Source organism: Triticum dicoccoides, chromosome 4A (assembly GCF_002162155.2).
Source record: "Triticum dicoccoides isolate Atlit2015 ecotype Zavitan chromosome 4A, WEW_v2.0, whole genome shotgun sequence".
Taxonomy (NCBI): domain Eukaryota; kingdom Viridiplantae; phylum Streptophyta; class Magnoliopsida; order Poales; family Poaceae; genus Triticum; species Triticum dicoccoides.
This window is the reverse complement of record NC_041386.1, coordinates 612,945,196-612,964,614: the sequence shown is the minus strand read 5'-3', so window position 1 is coordinate 612,964,614 and position 19,419 is coordinate 612,945,196. Positions and strand designations below refer to the sequence as shown.

Here is a 19,419-nt window from a genome sequence, read left to right as displayed (position 1 = left end):
AACACACACACACACACCTACATAGGATCTCACCTAAATCACCCTATCTATCCTCCTGAGAAGAAGTTTGTTTTCGAATTCCGATTCAAACAGGAGTATGCCATGCTAATGTGCCTTGGATGATCCACGTCTGGTCAGGCGCTAATGAGCACATTGAACTATCCATGTGGCCAAGAACCCTCATAACCTAAGCACAACAACGCAATTATGGGGACGCCAAAAAAGGACTGGTTTTCAGCGTGTTTTTTCGCCTAATTAACGAAGGTGCCACGCCACGCCACGCAAGATGAGACAAGTACGTCAAGTCAAAGTTAACCAACAAACAAATGGCCTCAGGAGCCCAGCTACATACACTTTTGTTAGCAGCGCATTGGCATCAAATCCAAACCCCTAACTGAGAATTATACTGTGTATATTTTGCACATATCATCACGGACACGGGTGTACAAAATTATATCCAACAAACTGCATGTCGGTCATCACTGGAACTGGGGGTCTGCTGCACCCACACCACCGAACCTTGCAGCCGCGACACCGGCGTTGGGGGGGCGGGCCGCCACGACCACATTGTCGTCGGCGAACAGCGCCTTGATGAAGGAAGGGGTCTTCAGGGGACGCCGACCGGTCATCCGAGGGTACACGTCTTCCAGGAAGTAATACACATGGCCAGCAATCATACCCTGAAAGAAACATGATTTACAAGTTAAGAGCTATCGTAGCCACTCGTCCAAAAGAGAAAACAAATACCTGCGGATTTATGATTCAATTAATTTGTCCAAAAGTAAAGAATAAATGACGATCAGGAGGTACGCAAGACAGAGTACTTAAGAGAAAGGGGCTAGCTATTTGTAACGAATATGACAGTAACATGTGAGCAGTGGGAAAGGTAAACTAGTCAGACAAGACACTGGCCAGTCAGCCAGCCAGCATAGTAGCAGCCATCCACTTTCTTAGCATCAATACAAGCTGCTACATCAACCAAAATGAAGTCGCGTAAAATCCCAACCACAATCTCTAATGGTCGATTTGCAGGTTTGTAGCGCTAGCGGCATTCATAAAACAGTAGCTCATTCTGTAGATTTGAACCATGTTAAAACTTTCAAAACTGCCCAGTAACATCCGGTTAGCTGGTTATAAAACCATCATCAGGTTTTGGACAACCATGGGATAAAAGAAGGTACGTCTATACTGGCAAGTGGCAACCAAACTCAAACTTTGGCTAACAAAACCTAAATATGGCAGCCTTTAGGCAGAGCGGATAAGAGAAATATTGAGTGGTTGCAACATTACTGCAGCAGAAAATGGTACAAATAAACAACATGTCAACATTCCTACAAATCCACGCGAAGAACTAAGCACTAACAGCTAATCCTAAATATTGTTCAGTCAGTTAGCAATCAATGGCTTACATGACCAGAAAAGATGTTCAAATCATAAACACTAACAAAATCGCTACTGCAACCATTACTCTGAAATTCATCAGTTAAGCAAAACTCACCAAAAGATCAACCCATGTGCTGCTCCCCACCAGAATAGAGAAGCCAAGAAGGACCTGCAAGTTAAAAGAAACAGTTCAGACCACTATTTTTCATCTCCGATAAAATAATATAACATGAATAAAAAATTCACTAACTTTGCCAGTCATGGTATGAGATGACCAAGTAAGGATCACATGAGAACAGTATCAGAGCAAAATGTGGCAGTTTATTCAGTTTGTCATGTTTTCCAACAGTGGCATGCCATCCTGTACGATGGACAGATAGCCAGGTGTCTTCCTACTGTAACTGTGCATATTACACAGCAGTTTACAGGTCACCCAGTAATGGCTAGGTTTTGCCTGGTTGGAGTTAATAGGACCAATGATTAGTCCAATTCTCTAGCTGGAACAGGTCAGTCTAAGGTACTTCCATTTCCAGAATATAACTAGCTATTTTACATTCTCTATGCCCGTTAATGCAGAGTTATCACACGCTACCTCACATACACCTTCCAGTATTTATTTACTCATACATGATCTATCCAGGACTTATTCCATGATGACTAAATGAACTAAAATGTTACTTCATTCACTTTATCTTGCATCTCGCACCATTTAGAACGCAAGGATTCCATAGTAAAGGAAAGATCCTTTCCCGTGAAATTCATCATGGACTAGGCCCTCTTTTAAGTGCCTGTTTGGTTCCAATAAGTCACCTGACTTATAAGTCAGGTGACTTAAAATCAGTGACTTATAAGTCACGTCTGTTTGGTTGTCATCTGACTTATAAGTCACCTGAGCACACCTTCCCACCTTGTTTTTTAATGTAAAGGTGATGGGACCCACGTAAAAGGGGGTGACTTATAAGTTTTAAGTTGGGGTGGAGCAACTTATGACTTATAAGTTGGGGTGACTTATAAGTTGGGTCCGTTTGGCAAAATAAGTCACTTTTTGCACTTTTCGACTTATAAGTTGGTGACTTATTTGAAACCAAACAGGGCCTAAGCCAAAACCTATAGTTAGTTACATACGCTGCGAAACCGAGGAGGCAAAGAAAAGAGGTTCATAAATGTTTTGTCTTGAAAATAAAACAGCCTGAATCGATACATGTACCCGCCAGATAGGGTTTTCAAGTCATACAATAACTTATGTATTCCCCCGATATACAGATCTCAGATCTTGTGCATCAATACTCAGGCATGAAAAAATATCAGTTTTTATATGCATAAGCTTGTCAAAGTCATTACAATTAAGTAGTGATTTCCCCTATATACATATCTCGGATCAGGTGAATCAATTCTCAGGCATGAAGAAATATCAATTTGCATGCCTACACTCGTCATCAAATAAGTACTTTTAGAGGAGTATCAAGTGGACAGGTGCAACGCTTACCCAAGGTAAGTAGGCAGCAGTGAAGGTGAACAGACCCAAGAAGCTCATGTTTATGAAGGGATTGTGCTTGCTCCAGACATAAACCTGCCATGCCATATCAGGGGTATTACTAATGTTCTGCCTCCGGCACCCAAAAAGGAGAATTCTTAAAGACAGGATTTCTCTACTATGTGTCCTAGCATAGGCAACTTTTTATAGAAATAGTAAATGCTTGAATCCTTTAAATTAATCGCATACCATCATAAACGTCAATGAATTGCTGAGGAAAAGAATCCTGGCGAATGTCTCAGAAATGTAAGGTATTGTCCCACCAATCAGAACGATGCTAGTCAGGACAGTAGCACCAAACAAGAGCATGTAGAAAAAGTCAGCTGTTCTTCCCCTGAATGAGTTCTCCTCGAGAAGTTTGCAGTAGCGCGCAAGAAAAAACATGTGGAACAGGAAATCCAAATCTGGAAACAAGAGTAACCAGGTTCAGTAATAAGAGTGAAGGGCTACAGCTATACATAAACTTTATCCCATAAATGATATAATAACAGAAAGTATACGTCTCAAAGAGTAAAGGGCTGCCGACGAGCATGTGAATCAAACACGTGCAACAAGCTAGGAACATGTAAGCACTTGTGTTTAGCATGAGCACAGACAAATTAGTAACGTATATCCGAGATAACGACTCTAAATGTCGGATACTCAACGGCAACGCAATCTAGATTCTGCTCATTCATGGCAACATATTATATTAGACAAGCCATCGGTTACCAATTCTCCATTACCGTTTGAAGCACGCAAATATTAACTTCACAAATCTGTGCTTATTGTTCCGTGCTGACTTTGATGCGGCAGCCAACGCAACACGACAAACAAGCAGGCCGTGTCCGTTTCCAATGCGACAAATTACCATATGCACAGCGCCACAAAACACAAGGGAGGGCAGCAGCTCAGCAGCATGTAAAGCGAACGAGCCTTCGCCGACTGTCGCCACGTACCCAAAACCTATCAATTCTAACATATCTCCCTGTGCCGCGGCTTGACCGACTCAATAGACCATACTCTCGGAGCACATGAAATGAATCGCGCCGGTGAGACTTTTATCCTCAAGTGGCAAATGGAGTGGCATGGGAGCAACGAATCCACGCAGCCCTCAGCAAACCCTAGCCCTACGCCATGCCGTGCTACGGAATTTCACAACGCATTGCAGACTTGACTAGGGAGTGGATAGGAGGCGAGCATCGTTGGTTCGTTGGCATACCCATCTTGCGGAAGTAGAGGAAGTTGGTGACGAGGCGCCAGATCTCGTAGTGCTGCACCACCAGCTTGGGGTTGAGGTACAGGTGGTAGGGCGAGATGATCTGCAACCAACCAATCAATCAATCAATCACTAGGTCATCGACTCGACTCGGCAGCAGAAGCAGCAGATCGCGCCGCGAACGGCCCCCGGGGTGGGCGCAGGGGGCCGGAAGAGAGGGGGACGGGGGACGTGCGTACCTCGAGGGTGCAGCCGACGGTGGTGAGGACGGCGGCGGTGAGGTAGGAGCGCGTGATGATGGGCATCTGCCGGTACCACTCCTCCACCGCCTGCGCCATCCCTGCTCCTCCTCTCCCCTCCCACACACGCGCGCGCGCGGAAACCCTAGCTCCCCGCTCCCTCTACTACTCACCTCTACCTGAGATGGAGATGGGCTCTGGCGCGGATCGCCGGCGGAATCGAAGAGCGACGACGGGGATGGGGGAGGAGGGTGGAGGGGGACTGCGGCGTGGTCTCGATCTCTTTCTCGGGTTTTTTTTTCTCTCTTTTGCTTCGGAGTGGATGAGAGAGCGTGGGTTTCCCTCAAAAAAAAAAAGGATGAGAGAGCCTGGGTCGTGTGGCTGGCATGTGGGGGCCCGCGGGAGGAACCCGTGGGCGGGGCCGCCGCGTCGGTGGCGGTGACGTGCTGTGCCCCAATAGGGCGGCGCCACGTCGGAGGAACACGTCGGACATTGGTGGTGGCCGTCGCCGGCTGCCGCCACTTGTACTATCTTTTTGTTTTGGGGACTCTTTGAGGTCCCATCCGGTGAAGGAGAAAATGATACTATGAGCCATAGAGCGTCATGAGTTTTTTTTCAATTTGCGTAAGTCATGAACATGCTACCTCGGGAAAATATGCTCTTATAACCGAACGGTGTGTTGGCTTAGGACTTATCTGCGGCAAATTGTTGAGTCGGCCATTTTATCGACAATTGTAGTTCCATCATTGGTCGACGGTGGTTCAAGCAAAGTATGATGCAGGACCTCCTGATCTCAAGATCACACACAAATGTGCTCTGGCATTTATGTAGTCCATGAGAAATACCATATCCTTAACGTTAGCGTTGGCGCGATAACAGGAAAGCGCGTTCTGGATTCTTATGTGAGAGACTCATTCCGTCGAAGCTCGCCGTCGTTCGTCACCTCGGATTTGCTCCCCCACCGCCTACAGACGGCGACCGTAAGCACCCTCAACAACTCAGCACATGCATATGGGTCCGAAGAAAGTTGTAGCGTCCTTCACGGGACCTGCTTCCAAAAAACGAGTGGAAGATCCGCATCAAGAAAGAAGGAGTAGCAGGATACGACATAGCTACAAAATAGTGGTACTCCTTCTATCTTATTCATGTAAATCTTACATGTCTGCTCACACGGTATTCATCTGGTGAAGGAACTGCACCTTCTTCCTGACATCTTACAAAGTTACAATAGTTCACAGAAGATATCGATTTGAAAGTTTCTGGTGTGTGGTTTGCATCTTTAGTCCTGCATCAGTAATGTCAACCATATGACTCAATCTTGCCCATCCGGATTCAATATCCTGAACTAACTCGCGATGCACAAGGTTTCCCCCATTTATTATTTCACTTTAGTTAGACACCAGTCACCTAACTTTCAATTGGGTTAGTCAACTCCCAATGGAAGGAAGCAGCACCCACGAAGGTGCGCATAGCACCTAGGTCGTCGGTTCACGGGGAAAGGGGTGCCTCGGTGTCTATCTTATTGATCCGGGGGGTGCGGGAGCTGTTGCGCCGAAACTGGAGGTCTACGGGGCTTAGAGGGTAGGCGTTCATCCATGTGAGGATTGATGGCCGACCACTCGGTGGCCTGCCGTTGACCCCTTCGTCTCTTTTTACATCCTCCCAAAGTTGGAGGCCCAAATCGCCTTGCAAATATGTTGAGCGTTATTCAAGGCATGACGGCAAAGGCGAAGTTCGCCAGATATGGCAGTTCCATCGTTTCAACGACGTGGACAATGGAATAGGGACTTGATCACTTTCCCAGGTCCTTATTGAAGGATCTTTGAGCATAATCGAAGGACCCATTTGTAATATTTTATTTGTTAGAGGTCCTTCTACGGATCGTGTTGGTACAACTTGTGTTGATAATGCCAACTTCTCGCTCCTTCAGGAATCCGCGGTTTTCAAATAAAGCAGTGTATAAATGCGCTAGTGCTAACGACAACTATATTTTTCATAGGAGTAACAAAAAAATAAGTCAGGACATCCATATAAGAAAAAACAACTCATTATCTTTGATCATTGTTGAAGCGCCGACCTGCACCGCTTCAATGGCCTTCGGGGCACATAATTTTACAATTTCAATCTATACATTTTAACTTAAACAACAAAAATGTTAAACTACTGCCGATATCAAGCAAATTTTAGTTACCATGAAAGAGGCTCAATCATAAAAGTATCCATACACATAAAGTGCAGAACACTCTACATTTATTTTGCAAAGCACACACTTTTGCCGCTTTGTGACTTCAGCCAACCAAATATGTGTAAGCCAAGCCGAGGTATCCAACTAGGCAATACAATTTCTCTATAGAATGCACAAGTGCAGAAAATAGTGTCAGTCATTTGCAAAAAAAAAGAGGAATCCAGCACAAAACCGAAAATGTTATTCTCACTTACTTATTTGAATCTGCTTCTACTTGGTTCTCCATTAGAGATTGACTCCAGTAATTTGAGGTCTTAGCTGTGGTCCTATTTTGACGGTAAAGTGAGCAGAAGTTTTCATTTTCCCTCCAAAACAGAGTAGCGGTGAAAGTAGTACAGAGCTGTAGCGAGGAGTAGTACTCGGAAAAGGAGAACCATCGGATCTGATTTGTGCGGTGGATATGGGCTTTGTTAGGCATTAAAACCCCAGCGCGAAAGCCCCCGTCTCCCATTTGTTTCCAGAAGTCTCCGCGCGGCCACGTTTTTTTAACTCCGCAGCAGCCGCGCTTCAAGAGCTCCCGACGAGGGTTTGGGCGGCGGCGGTGGCTGGTCGGAGGAGGAGAGAGGCATGACCAGGAAGAAGCACGCCGCGGTGACCCCCGCACCTTCTGAGGGCAAGGAGGGCTCTCTCACATTTGGATCAAATGAAGAGCAGAACAATGTGCAACGTGGAATTGTGAGTGCCGTAGGGCAGGGCTAATACCAATGAATCTTTGAATTGAGGAACGAGGTTACGGGAAGCAAGAACACACACCATCTTGATCTCTCCAACTCTAGTTGATGGGCAGTGACCAGATCATTCGAAAAGGAAGGAGAGGACCATTGGGGAGTGAATTCGCGCCCTAGGTATCACGGCCGTGTCCTTGTAATCGGAGAGGCATCAGGCATGCGAGGGGCGGCAATGTTCACGAGTCGGGATTTGGGGAAGCGGAGCAGTCGCGGAGCTTTTTTTTTTGTTTTTTTAGGATCACCAAGCTTTATTAATCGAAAATCACAGATTGTGGGATACAAGCAAGGTCATGGGGTTGGCCAAACAAAAGGTGGCGCCCCCGACCTAAAGACAACAAGCGCTTGGCTAGCTTATGAGCTTCTATGTTTGCACTACGACTTTCGAAAAAAAATTACATTGAAACAGAACTGGAATATGAGTTAATCGCACTAATAATAGCTCTGTTTGCGTCTCTGGATCTGGTGTTTATATCTAATGCTACGATCAACTGTTGTAGCAGTCACGAAGCTGAAGAGACGAGAACGATGATGATCCAGTGCGAACAGACGTGACTTTTGCAGGTCGGTTTTCCATAGCACGGCTCCTTGGGCCTTCATTTTTTTTCTATTGTACATTCCTTTGCCCATTCTACTCACCAGAGAAGGAATACCTGGGCCGGGGCCCAGGGCGGGCGCCCTGTTTGCATGGCCTATGGGTCGGCCCTGAGTACTCCTATTGAACTGAATATTAGTTTGGTCACTAGAATTTTCCTAAAAGAAGAAAACAAGTGATGATGAGAAATTTATGCAACCCGGATTCGGCGCGAGTCCAAAATCTGAGCTGCCATAGAACCAGTGCCCCTCATCTTCATTCTTCAAGCTCCATCGTCCACACAAGTCCACAACGCTGGCCGAAGGAATACAACTGACACGGTTTGATCCGATTATCTGCACGTATTCGTTCGCCGTCCTTTTCTAAATATAAGACGTTTTTGCAGTTTGATACTTCATTCGTCCCATAGTATAAAAATGGTTTTAACACGGTTAAAAACACTTTTATATTATGAGATGAAGATAGTAGTATTTTATTACGGCAGACCATGTGTAGGGTCTGCATGTTAGAGGCGAAGATGACAGCTATATTTACAGGGAGGGAGTACGCATGGCAGGGTGTAGTAATTTCCTATAGGACAACTGCACAGTGCAGTTAGTATGCCAAATAAAATGGCTGACCGTCATTAGTAGTTAGAGTTAATAATAAAGGTAGTACACTTGATCTTTATTCAGACAGTACATTCATGTTTTTTTTTTGCAGGGCAAACAGTGCCATCACTGTTCATACTAATTCAACACTACTCCCTCTGTAAAGAAATATAAAGAGTGTTTAAATCACTACTTTAATATCTATAAACATTGTTATATCTCTTTTATAAGTGTCTAAATGGGTTTGTCTTAGTGTGGGAGACGAACCACAACACGCAGCCCCTCCTGCATTCCGTACAACAGATAAGTGGGAGTGGCGCCTCATGGTTGGCAAGATGGCTGCCGACGCCAATGAACCTGAGTTTGACATGTATGAGCACGTAAAAACATTGTGCTGCCCTTCCTAATATTGCCTTGGGTTGCATGCCTTTTCCTTGCAAATCGGAGTAAAGTTGGGGCTCTTACGCAAAACAATTATCTTTGTTTGCGTTTTATATCTATCCCAATGTTTAATGGCAAACAACGATGATCGTTGGCCATATCTTTCTCTAGCAATACGTACGCTGTTTTTGCTTGAGAAGGTGAATGGAGTCATATGAGGATGTCATCACCCTCGAAGATAGCAACCAAACTATCGATCCTTTATATTGGAAAGGAGGGAGCAACCTTTTTCCTTAGATAATCGGAGAAGCCTCGATCCGTCGTCCGCTTAACTGGCATATGAAACAGGCACATAATTTCACACTTCCGCAAAAATAGGCAAAGCTAGCGGGGGCATCTATTTGGTACCAAGAAATACCCTCGATCCCAAAAGCACGCAAAGTCGGAACTTGCATCGTCCAATTGAATAAGCACAACCGACAAAACATGTACCGAGCCATAGACGTGTCAGAATAGGCAAAAACTAGCTGTGGCATTTATTTGGTACCAAGAAATACCCTCGAACCTCAAAGCAAACAAAGTCAGACCTCACCGACAAACATGTGCCAAGCTACAGACGTGTCAGAATAGTCGCGACAAATCTTGGATTTACAAATTTCGTTCACATGCAGGAAAACCTTTGAAATGGCAAACCCGTTCGAGATGTGGAGTTGTGGACGTTTGCTTTGGAACACAAAAGGCGTTGGGTTTTGGTTTGGTTTGTGAAAACAACCGTAGCCGTGGCTAACATAAAAAAGAGCGCCCATTTCTCGGTTGGTTCGCGAAGCTTCGGCGCGGCCCCGAGAGATTTTGAACTCCAGAGCTCTCGGCGAGGGTTTGGGCGGCGGAGGGAGGCGGGCATGGCCGGGAAGAAGAGCGCCGCGGTGAGCTCCGTGCCTTCCGAGGGTGAGGAGAGTGCCGTCGTCCCCGGCTCCACTGCCAAGCGCGGGCCCGGCAGACCTAAGATGGACCCCGTCCCCGCCGGTGCCAGCCCCGGCTCCACTGCCAAGCGCGGGCCTGGGAGGCCTAAGAAGGATCCCGTCCCCGCCGCCGCCGGCGCCAGCCCCGGCTCCACTGCCAAGCGCGGGGCCGGGAGGCCTAAGAAGGTCGCCGCCCCCGCCGAGTCCGGCAAGGGCTCTGCTCCGGAGCCCGGGAAGAGCGAGATGGGGGAGAAGGGGGCGACCCCGAAGAAGCAGGGGAAGGGGGAGAAAGAGAAGGCGAAGGCGGCGACCCCGAAGAAGAAGGAGAAGGGGGACAAGGCGGCGGCGCCGGAGAAGAAGGAGAAGGGGGACAAGGCGGCGGCGCCGGAGAAGAAGGAGAAGGGGGACAAGGCGGCGCCCCCGAAGAAGAAGGGGAAGGGGGAGAAGGCGGCGGCGCCAGAGAAGAAAGAGAAGGGGGAGAAGGTTGCTACCAAGAAGAAGGAGAAGGGGGAGAAGGGAGGGAAGGAGAAGATGGGGGACACGGCGGCGACCCCAAAGAAGAAGGAGAAGAAGGGCGGCGAGGCGGCGGAGCCCGGATCCGGATCCGGGAAGCAGGAGCCGTCCGGCGAAGCGGGGAAGCCCAAGCCCAAGCCCACGCCCAAGAAGGCGAAGCAGCAGGCCTCAGACGGGGCGGCCAAGGAGACGCCCAGCAAGAGGAAGCGCGACGACGCCGGGGAACCCCAACCCCAGAAGTCGGCCAAGAGCGCCAAAAAAGTGGACGAGGCCACGCCCACCAAGAAGAAGCAAGCCTCCTCCGGCGGTGCTGAGAAGGCCACCACACCCAGCAAGACACCCCAGAAGAAGGAGGCAAAGAGCGCCAAGAAAAGCCCCGGCAAGGCGGAGAAGGCCACGCCGACCAAGAAGCAGCAGGCCTCCGGCGGGCCGGAGAAGGCCACGCCGAGCAAGAGGAAGCATGGCGATCTGGAATCCCCAAAGGCGGCGAAGAGCGGGCAGAATGGCTCTTCGCCTGCGAAGAAACAGAAGGGCAAGGCAGCAGGGGCGGCGCCGGTGGCTGCCGAGCCGGGCACCTGCAGCTTCCCGATGGCGCGGGTGCGGCTGCTGATGCGGGACAAGGACGCCACCATCCGATCTAACAATGAGACCGTCTTCCTCGTCAACAAGGCCTCGGTAAGACTTCCCCAACTTTTACTCTGAAAAATCTGAATGCAAGTTATGCAGTGATCTGTGTTGGCAATTAGAAATTTCAGTCAGGACTGAAGCTTGGTGTCATCCTATCAGAATGCCATGATTTTGGGTGGAATCTATGCTAGCTAGTGAGATTTAGATTGGTTGTGCTATCAGCCCATCAACGCCCACAAGGTGTTCGATGAGTTGTCTGTCGTGTTCTCACTGTCGATCGTTTGTCTCTACCCTTGGTCAGTCAATATTCCAGTGTAAAGTTGTCTGAGATGTCAAAGCTTGATTTTGTGCTGAGCCAAATGTCAACATAATAAGCTGTGTCTGCTTCTGCTGCTGGCAGTACAAAACTGTCTCACAAGTGAACTGTGAGGACGTCTTTCTTGGCATGTTTTGCAGTGATTTGTAGATAGTACTGTCTATTTCTGCTGTAGATGTGCACATTTCGTCCATGTTTTCACTTTGGTTTTTCCTAAGCATATCCACTTGAAATATCGTGTCGAAGTGGTAGGAAACCGTGTTATCTAGAGAGAAAAATTGGTGTTCTTTTTTTGGATGGAAGAATATGACCGGTGTTAGTAAAATGGTGTTGTATTTCCAGATTGTTTCTACTATTGCTGAACTTGTATTTGATTGTTAGTCATTCATGGATGAGCTAAATTTATGAGATTGCTCATTATGTAGCTTAATATTCCCAGGCTCACCTTAAACATATTGTTTCTTGTAAATTCATAAATGTCATGGATGAGCTAAATTAGTAGATGAAATGTTCGTTTTAAAATTTAATTTATACTCCCACTGTCCCAAAATAAGTGTCAAGTTGTACTAAATAAACGACACTTATTTTGGGATGGAGGGAGTATGTAGTAAGATTTGCACTGGAATATCAAGCTTCAGCCATCATCCAAAAGAGGAGTAGAAGGAATCCTAGACTACCCAACCAGCCAGTTTACTTGGTGGTCGATGCATTTCTCTCCTCCCCGACAGTTGTGCAGTGCTGCCAGCCTGGCAACATTGTTCTGAAAGCTGGCTTATGCTACTGCCTACTAGTTGTAGTGGTTTTGTCCGTAATCAAGGCAGCAACAACGTTATGCACAAGTACATAGTCACTGCACTGCCCACCTCCCGTTGCCTCTACTTGCTCCAATAGTTTGATTCATCTTCGTGCTGTTTCTTCTTTATCTTGCTAACTCACGTGCTTATCTTCCAGCAAAATTCTAATTGCTTCTTGTAATTCTTTTCGAGCACCAAACAAGATGGCCATAAGTTGGAAGTCCAGTCTGGCAAGTGAATTTGTTTCTTACTTTCTGGTCCTGCTGAGGAGACCATAAGTTCATAGCACCAACCGCTGGAAGTCCTGTAATTCTTCACTAACCAATAGAGTTTTTTTCTTTCGGGATTGGTATTTGTAATTCATCAATCACTAGATGAAGGTCTTTTGGTTCAACATGATTAAACTGTACCTGCAGCATAGCAGACTGAGGAGGAAGTTGACCTGTGTAAGCTGACAGTGTGGTATAAGTGTATAACAAGCGTGGCCTGATTGCATAGTTACCTCCTGTAGTGCACTAACTCATGTAGATTTCAGTTGTCAACTAAAAAGGTTGCAATGATAATTTACATTTATGGCATCCAGGTTCATAAGAATTATAAGCTTGCTGAGATCATCCAAGTATCTGACTGGGAACATATTCTATTAGAATGGCATCCTTCTTGTTCTAAAAAGTTCAGTTCAATAAAAAAAATCCAGTGTCCTGAATTCTAGACAAGATAATGCAAGCTAGCCTGAAGGTGATGCCCGACCAATAAGAAAAGGAAATTTGCCCCGAGAACAAATTTATCTTTTATTTAGGCGGAGAGATTTAGGCATGCACGTGACAAGTAAAGTGACCCAAAGCAAAGCTAAAATTGTCGCCCCCCCCCTCCCCCAACCAAATGCTTCTCTTTCCTTGCTGTTTGACCATTTTTCATTTTTTTTGAAAATATTGGGGGGAAACAATGGTTGGTGTACCCTGTTTATCTTCGTTGCAACCTGTATTTATGTATCGGTGCCATTCTTTTGGTACTCAGTGATTATGACATCTACTGAATCTTCAATGGGATAGTGTTGTCTATTTCTGCTGATTCAAAATTCAAAATTCAGATTTCCAATCTGCCAAGTGAGTTCTGGTGCTTAGACTTCTGTAATGTGCATGGATTTCAGTTTCAGTGAGGATGCTATTAGAATGTCATCATTCTTGTTCTAAAGTTCAGTTCTAAAATAGCCTCTTGAATTCTAGGAAATGTAATGTGAGCTACCCTGAAGCGATGCCCAACGAGTAAAAAATAATCCCGAGAAGTGAGAACGACAGGGAGTAATTACGACATGGATGTGGCAAGAAAAGTAACACCAAGCAAGGATCAGATTGTTGGAGTGGCTTCTCTTTGCTTGCACGATACTCCCTCTGTAAACTAATATAAGATCATTTGGATCACTAAACTAAAGTAGTGATCTAAATTATTCTTATATTAGTTTACAGAGGGAGTATTTCAAAAGTGTTATGGGAAACAGTGGCTGGTGTACCTCGTTTATCTTTGTTGCAACTTGTATTTATGTACCAGTGCCATTTTCTTTTGGTATGCAGTGATTATGACATGTACTGAATCTCGAACTGGATAGTGTTATCGTGTTATATATATATTCATGTTACACATGCACCTGCAGGAGTTATTCTTGGAGGTATTTGCGAAGGATGCTCATCAGAATGCCCTGAAGGAACGTAAAAAGTCAATTACCTACGAGAACCTTTGTAAGTTGACCCTCCTTTTGTTTGCTGTATCCTTATCTAGGAACCCATTTATCTTGTTTGTTGACTATGCTGCCTGAAAGACAGTTCATGTCGAAATAAAGAGCCTCTGTAGACCATACAGTGGATGCATTTGATATGATACTCATTAGTAAAGCAAGTGGTCATAATGTCTTACCCTATTGTTACGATGGTTTTCGCCACTCTTGTCTGAGTAGGCTATGTCACATCCCCTAGGACATCTTGCATGAGTAATTGAAGTGGGTATCTGTTTTCCCATTATCGGTTGCAATCCTTAGCCTGTATTAGCGCTTGATACATTGGGTGTTGTGCTAGCAAATTTGATATCAAGTTTGTTTTTCAAGGAACCAGACATGTTTTGTTGGATGCCAAATATTACTTTCCAAAGACTTGAGGGTTCTTTATTTAAAAGAACTGCGAGTACCCTAAAGTTATCATCATTTCCTCTACTGTTGGTGTTGATAAATCTGAACCGTTCTTGTATCAATTCCAAGTTAATCTAAAACCACAAATCTTACAATGACTCTGCTGTCCTATATATCTTTTCAGCGACGGCGGTGTGCAATGAGAAACGGTACAAGTTCCTATCAGGTAAAGCTTGTTTTACCCTATTTCTGTTTAAATCCGCAGATGCCTGCGTAGTATGTGTGTAGCAAAGACTGGGTGGTGCTGACAGACAGACATCTTGCCGTTTGTTTTGCGTGTGTCCAGATTTCGTGCCACTGAGGGTGACGGCCGGGGATGCACTCAAGGCTGTGGTGAAGGAGCCGTAGAATAGACAGACAAGGTGGTGCATGTCATGCCAGTGCTTGTCCTGTGCTAGCTAGCCTGTGTAGTGTAGGGAGGGAGAAGGAGAAGGACGTGATCTGAGGGTAGAGCTGTTTGTACTAGCGTGTTCTTCTCTGTCTGTCTGTCTGTACTAGGCAAGGACAGGTTGAGTAACAAGCAGAGTAAGACCAGTGATGTTTGTGGATGTATGAACGACTACGTGCTGAAGCTCATGTACCTGTGCCTGTGTGTTGTCTTGATGTTGAGGAAGGAGTGCAGAAGCTGGTTAAACTGGGAATGAAGCAAGCAAGCAAGCATGCGTGCATGCTGGGGTACATACATTAGTTTTTCTCAAACATTTGTCTCCTGAAACCTGCTGCTTGGTACGTACATGCCTCAGCAATTTCTCTACTAGCTGAAACATTGATGAAATTGCACGAACCCTGCTAGATATATGCTTGGAGAAATTGCCCACCGCAAAGGCAGCGTCTGCACCGGAAGAGCGGGCTCGAGGTGAGTCATTCTCCCTGCTAGATGTATGGGGTGAACTCATGTCTTGGACATTGTTTCTTTTTGTTGCTTATTACAATGGTTTTAGAGATTATCAAGTGCTTTTCCAGGGTCAGCAGTCTTCAGCCCAACAATCAATGCCGTCCGTGTCCCTTGGCTGTTTTTTTCAACCAAACGTCTCGCTCCACAGCAGCTAGCCAGCCAGCAAGCAAGTTTGGCTAACACCAACATCCACAAGCAGAAGAAAAGGAACTTACCTTTGTCCTAGGGCGAGGGAGTCGAAACATTTTCCAGGATGATTAGGACTTGTCATGAATGACTCAATAATTTCCACACACTTTTTGAGTTTATTGAGTGTTTTTGGAGTTGCTTTTATTCAGCCCAAACATTTCTAAATCACCACCCTCGACTCAACTTGCTTTTGGAGTTGGAACATCCACATAGAGTTTGCAGTAATACTTCTCTACTTGATGATCAAGGTCATGTCTTCAGGTTCTAAATTTGCGTATGCAACTGATACTCTCCTTCCGGGCCAATTTCTAAGTGGTAACCAGACCTTGCTTTCGAAAAATGGTGCCTTCAAGTTGGGTTTCGACTGCCTGTTTCCTCCTTGTGGTTATGATTCTACGTTTGGCATATGGTATATTAAGTCATCAGCTTGTCGCCCTCTTCTAGTTTGGTCGCCCTTAGGTGATTCCACAAACTGTTACCCTGTGTACTCGAGCTTTGGCTTCACAACCTATGGCAACTTAGAACTAGACTGTATTCCAGTTAGCGGTGGAATAATTCCTGGATGGTCATCATATCCGTATTCATCAGAAGTTATAAATAGTACTACTACTTCTCTACTCACAGTGCTTCTTGACAATGGAAATCTCGTAATAAGAGATCCAGTGAAGAGTTCACTGGTGATCTGGCAAAGCTTTGATAATCCAATTGGTACACTGCTGCCTGGAGGATGGCTGGGATTTAATAGAAACACGAGCAACAACATCTTCCTTATTCCCCATGCTTCTGTTATATCCTGGGATTACAACTATGGTTTAGTTCTGGCTATGAATCCAAACCAAGGTGGAGGGTTTATTGTCGAACAGATTGATGAATATGTTTCCAATAAGGAAGATTATCATGAAATTTATCACGGCACTTTCCCCAGCTGGATGGGGATACATCAAGATGGAGGCAATTTTCTCCTGTTCAGCGATGCACGTGTATATGTACAGCTGAATAACGGCGGTACTATGACTGCAGCTAAACTTGGGGAATGTGGATCTGTGTTGTGGTCTGCTCATGCTCCACATATTCACAAGATACAAATTGTTATTTCAACAGTGATAGTTGTGTTAACCCTCGTCCTCACTGGTCTAGTTCTTTTGCGGATAATCCAGAAGAAGTCATTTATGGACAGACCGGTGAATTCGAACAGCAGCCTCACGATCTTCTCAAACGCCCAGATAAAGAAAGCTACCGGAAATTTCTCGGTAAAGCTTGGAGAAGGAGGTTTTGGCTGTGTTTTCAAGGGAACATTGCAAGGTTCCTCTGTGGTGGCTGTCAAGAAGCTAAAAGAATTTGGACAAGGGGAGAAGCAATTCCGAGCGGAAGTGCAAACGATTGGAATGATCCAACACATCAATGTTGTTCGTTTATTTGGATTTTGTGCCGAAGGAAGTAAAAGGCTGCTGGTGTACGAGTGCATGGAGAATGGATCTTTGAGTTCTCATCTGTTTTCGAAAAGCCCGGCAGCTTTGGGCTGGGAGGTCCGGTACCGGATAGCACTTGGAACTGCAAGAGGCTTGGCTTACCTGCATGAGGGATGCACGGACTGTATCATACACTGTGACATGAAGCCGGACAATGTACTCCTTGACGCAGATTTCTGTCCTAAGGTTGCAGACTTTGGTTTGGCCAAACTTCTTGGCCGGGATTTTAGCAGGGCATTGACAACGATGCGTGGGACCATCGGATACCTTGCGCCGGAGTGGATCTCAGGGCTACCGATCACGCATAAGGCTGATGCCTACAGCTACGGAATGATGCTTCTTGAAATCGTATCGGGGCGAAGGAATGCGGAGAAAATCAAACAGGGGAGGTTTACTTACTTTCGCATCTTTGCTGCAGTCAAGGTGAATGAAGGAGATGTTATGTGCCTGCTGGATAGCAGGTTGGAAGACGATGTGGATGTGGATGTGGAGCAGCTGATCAGGGCTTGCAGAACTGCATGCTGGTGCATTCAGGATGCTGAAGATCATAGGCCAATGATGGGGCAAGTTGTTCAGATGCTTGAAGGCGTTCTGGATGTCCAAGTACCTCCCGTTCCAAGGTCGCTCCAGAATTGGGTGGGCATGGACGACTGCTCTCGCTCTACTGATTTATATAGTCTCTGAATTCTCCTGTTTCTATATGTCGAAATGTATGTCAAGAATTAAGCTACTATCAGAGTTATATTCTCTAAACCGAAGTAATGACTTGTAATTTGTTATCATAAATTCGTCTGAGCACTGAATTTTGGAAGTATGACCAAGTTAATTTGTGTTCTGTATGAATTTGGGTCAGATGCACATGCCACCGAAATATTTAGGACCGGCTTAAACTGACTTAAATGTGCAACATTTTGATCCAGCATTATTTGAAACGAGAAGCTGAATCATAACCGGCACAGAAGTGATATCTTCTGCTCTCTTTGATCCATATTAACTGTCGTTGCTTTACTACAACTTTGTACTAAAGTTGTACCAAAGCAACAACAATTAATATGCATCGGAGGGAGTACATGGTAGTATCTAGTTTCTTCAGTTCATCGGTGATCTTCATTATATTAGAGCAACTCTAACCGATCCATTGGAAGAGTAAACATTTCTTTGGGGTTTTGCCTAGTTTGTTTGCACAATATCAAAACAAAAGTGGTCACACTGGAACTGGTCCTCACCAACCAACCCACCGCACCGGACCTGACCTCGTCCCGTCTCGTCCGGTCACGTCTCTCTGACATTAAACAGGTGTGGAGACCGGGACGCGGCGCGAGCGACGCTCTCGGTCGACGCACCGCTTCAATGCCGGCTCCAGGCATGAATGTGACGCGAGGAGCAGACGAGAGGTCAAGCGGGAGAGGTTATTGGGGTGGGACCGGCATGCGAAACGCGTACATGGCGGTGGTGTCCGGACTGCGCTGGATGGTTTGCAGTGCCTGGACAATTATGTCTGGACGTTTACAGGCGGTGTGAGGTCCGCATTGAAGATGCCTAACCGCTTACTTACTTAATGCAGATTAACGAAAAGACCCTTTTAAAGTTTTCTAAGGGGCCAATAATATAATTTTATAAGGAGCTCTCTCATCCAATTCTTTTAATTCACTATATTCCCTAATCTTAGAGGTATTCACTTTTGAATTCAGTTTACGATTTTGATCGGATCAATGATTTGTCATCAATTGACAGCAATTGGCCTATAAAACATATCAGCACTGATACTATAGCATCAATAATTCTTTTAATTCATTATGCTCCCTAGTTTAGGAGCTCTCTGATTCGATTAAGGTACTTAATTTTGGATTTGGTTCATGTCTCACCAAGTCAACACTTTTCAAATCAATTGACAGCAACCGGACTATAAAACATATCAGTCCCGTGCACCCACTCACCACCCCGAAAAAAGAAACGCTGGTATGTAATGTAACACCAATATAATAAATGCATCCACCGACATAGATTTTTTTTTCATATAAGCATGGGTTGATCGGCAGATAACACTGAATCACACCGCAAAGACCCCACCAAAACACCGTATTCTGTTTTCTTAAGAGAGGTAATATCATCAGAAGTCATAATACTTGCACTCGAAGTTTGGTGCTATAACTTTGAAAATATGGAATTGCGGTCGCTAAATTTGACTCAAGCGTGCAAATACAGTCACAAATGCGTATGCAGGGGTATCCGTGTGTATGGACCCATATGTCAGCGAGTGAAGGCGCTTGGCCGAGACTTTTTTTTGCACAAAAACACACTCGTTTTTTTATTTGCGGAAAAGCTGACCATCGCGAGGGATTTCTGAGCAAAATCCCCTAATATTTTTTAATTTGCAGAAAAGCCACACTGCTCAGCTCTTAGATACCAGAATTAACAAAAAGAAAAAGAAAAAGGGGAAGCCAGGTTCCGAACGCTTACGACGCGAGGTACTCCAACCAATCCACTAATCAAGTTCCAGCGTAAATAGTACGTGTACTAACAAGCAAACGCATGTGCAACTTAAATATGCTGAACATACTGCGCCTATTTTGCGCGCGCTACTTGTA

General features: G+C 45.5%; 3 protein-coding genes across 5 annotated transcripts; 2 read left to right on the top strand and 1 right to left on the bottom strand.

Moving 5' to 3' along the window:
• Positions 1 to 289: 289 nt before the first annotated feature.
• LOC119287337 (derlin-2-like) lies at positions 290 to 4,674 on the bottom strand. The gene is made up of 6 exons (XM_037566873.1): positions 4,355 to 4,674; positions 4,119 to 4,218; positions 3,107 to 3,321; positions 2,870 to 2,953; positions 1,499 to 1,552; positions 290 to 680 (listed from the first exon to the last, which is right to left on the bottom strand). The coding sequence occupies exons 1-6, from the start codon at positions 4,451 to 4,453 to the stop codon at positions 480 to 482; spliced, it is 753 nt and encodes a 250-aa protein (XP_037422770.1). The 5' UTR covers positions 4,454 to 4,674; the 3' UTR covers positions 290 to 479.
• Positions 4,675 to 9,672: 4,998 nt separating this feature from the next.
• On the top strand, positions 9,673 to 14,866 carry LOC119287336 (neurofilament heavy polypeptide-like). The gene is made up of 4 exons (XM_037566872.1): positions 9,673 to 11,037; positions 13,751 to 13,835; positions 14,403 to 14,444; positions 14,565 to 14,866. The coding sequence occupies exons 1-4, from the start codon at positions 9,790 to 9,792 to the stop codon at positions 14,624 to 14,626; spliced, it is 1,437 nt and encodes a 478-aa protein (XP_037422769.1). The 5' UTR covers positions 9,673 to 9,789; the 3' UTR covers positions 14,627 to 14,866.
• On the top strand, positions 14,835 to 17,568 carry LOC119287335 (G-type lectin S-receptor-like serine/threonine-protein kinase At2g19130). Of its 3 annotated transcripts, none has more exons than XM_037566870.1 (3): positions 14,835 to 14,953; positions 15,072 to 15,134; positions 15,242 to 17,568. In XM_037566870.1, the coding sequence occupies exon 3, from the start codon at positions 15,602 to 15,604 to the stop codon at positions 17,513 to 17,515; it is 1,914 nt and encodes a 637-aa protein (XP_037422767.1). In that variant the 5' UTR covers positions 14,835 to 14,953; positions 15,072 to 15,134; positions 15,242 to 15,601; the 3' UTR covers positions 17,516 to 17,568. The 3 variants fall into 3 exon arrangements, with proteins under 3 accessions (XP_037422767.1, XP_037422768.1, XP_037422766.1); XM_037566871.1 differs by having other exon boundaries at positions 15,231 to 17,568; XM_037566869.1 differs by having other exon boundaries at positions 14,912 to 15,004; positions 15,072 to 17,568.
• Positions 17,569 to 19,419: the final 1,851 nt, after the last annotated feature.

Excerpts from the sequence above, each read along its gene's own strand:
- LOC119287335 (XM_037566870.1), top strand. The coding sequence starts at position 15,602 with ATGATCAAGGTCATGTCTTCAGGTTCTAAATTTGCGTATGCAACTGAT.
- LOC119287337 (XM_037566873.1), bottom strand. The coding sequence starts at position 4,453 with ATGGCGCAGGCGGTGGAGGAGTGGTACCGGCAGATGCCCATCATCACG. Across the intron at positions 4,219-4,354 it reads CCGTCGGCTGCACCCTCGAG|ATCATCTCGCCCTACCACCT; the intron begins GTACGCACGTCC and ends GGTTGGTTGCAG. Across the intron at positions 2,954-3,106 it reads ATTCATTGACGTTTATGATG|GTTTATGTCTGGAGCAAGCA; the intron begins GTATGCGATTAA and ends ATGGCATGGCAG.
- LOC119287336 (XM_037566872.1), top strand. The coding sequence starts at position 9,790 with ATGGCCGGGAAGAAGAGCGCCGCGGTGAGCTCCGTGCCTTCCGAGGGT. Across the intron at positions 11,038-13,750 it reads TCCTCGTCAACAAGGCCTCG|GAGTTATTCTTGGAGGTATT; the intron begins GTAAGACTTCCC and ends ATGCACCTGCAG. Across the intron at positions 14,445-14,564 it reads ACGGTACAAGTTCCTATCAG|ATTTCGTGCCACTGAGGGTG; the intron begins GTAAAGCTTGTT and ends GCGTGTGTCCAG.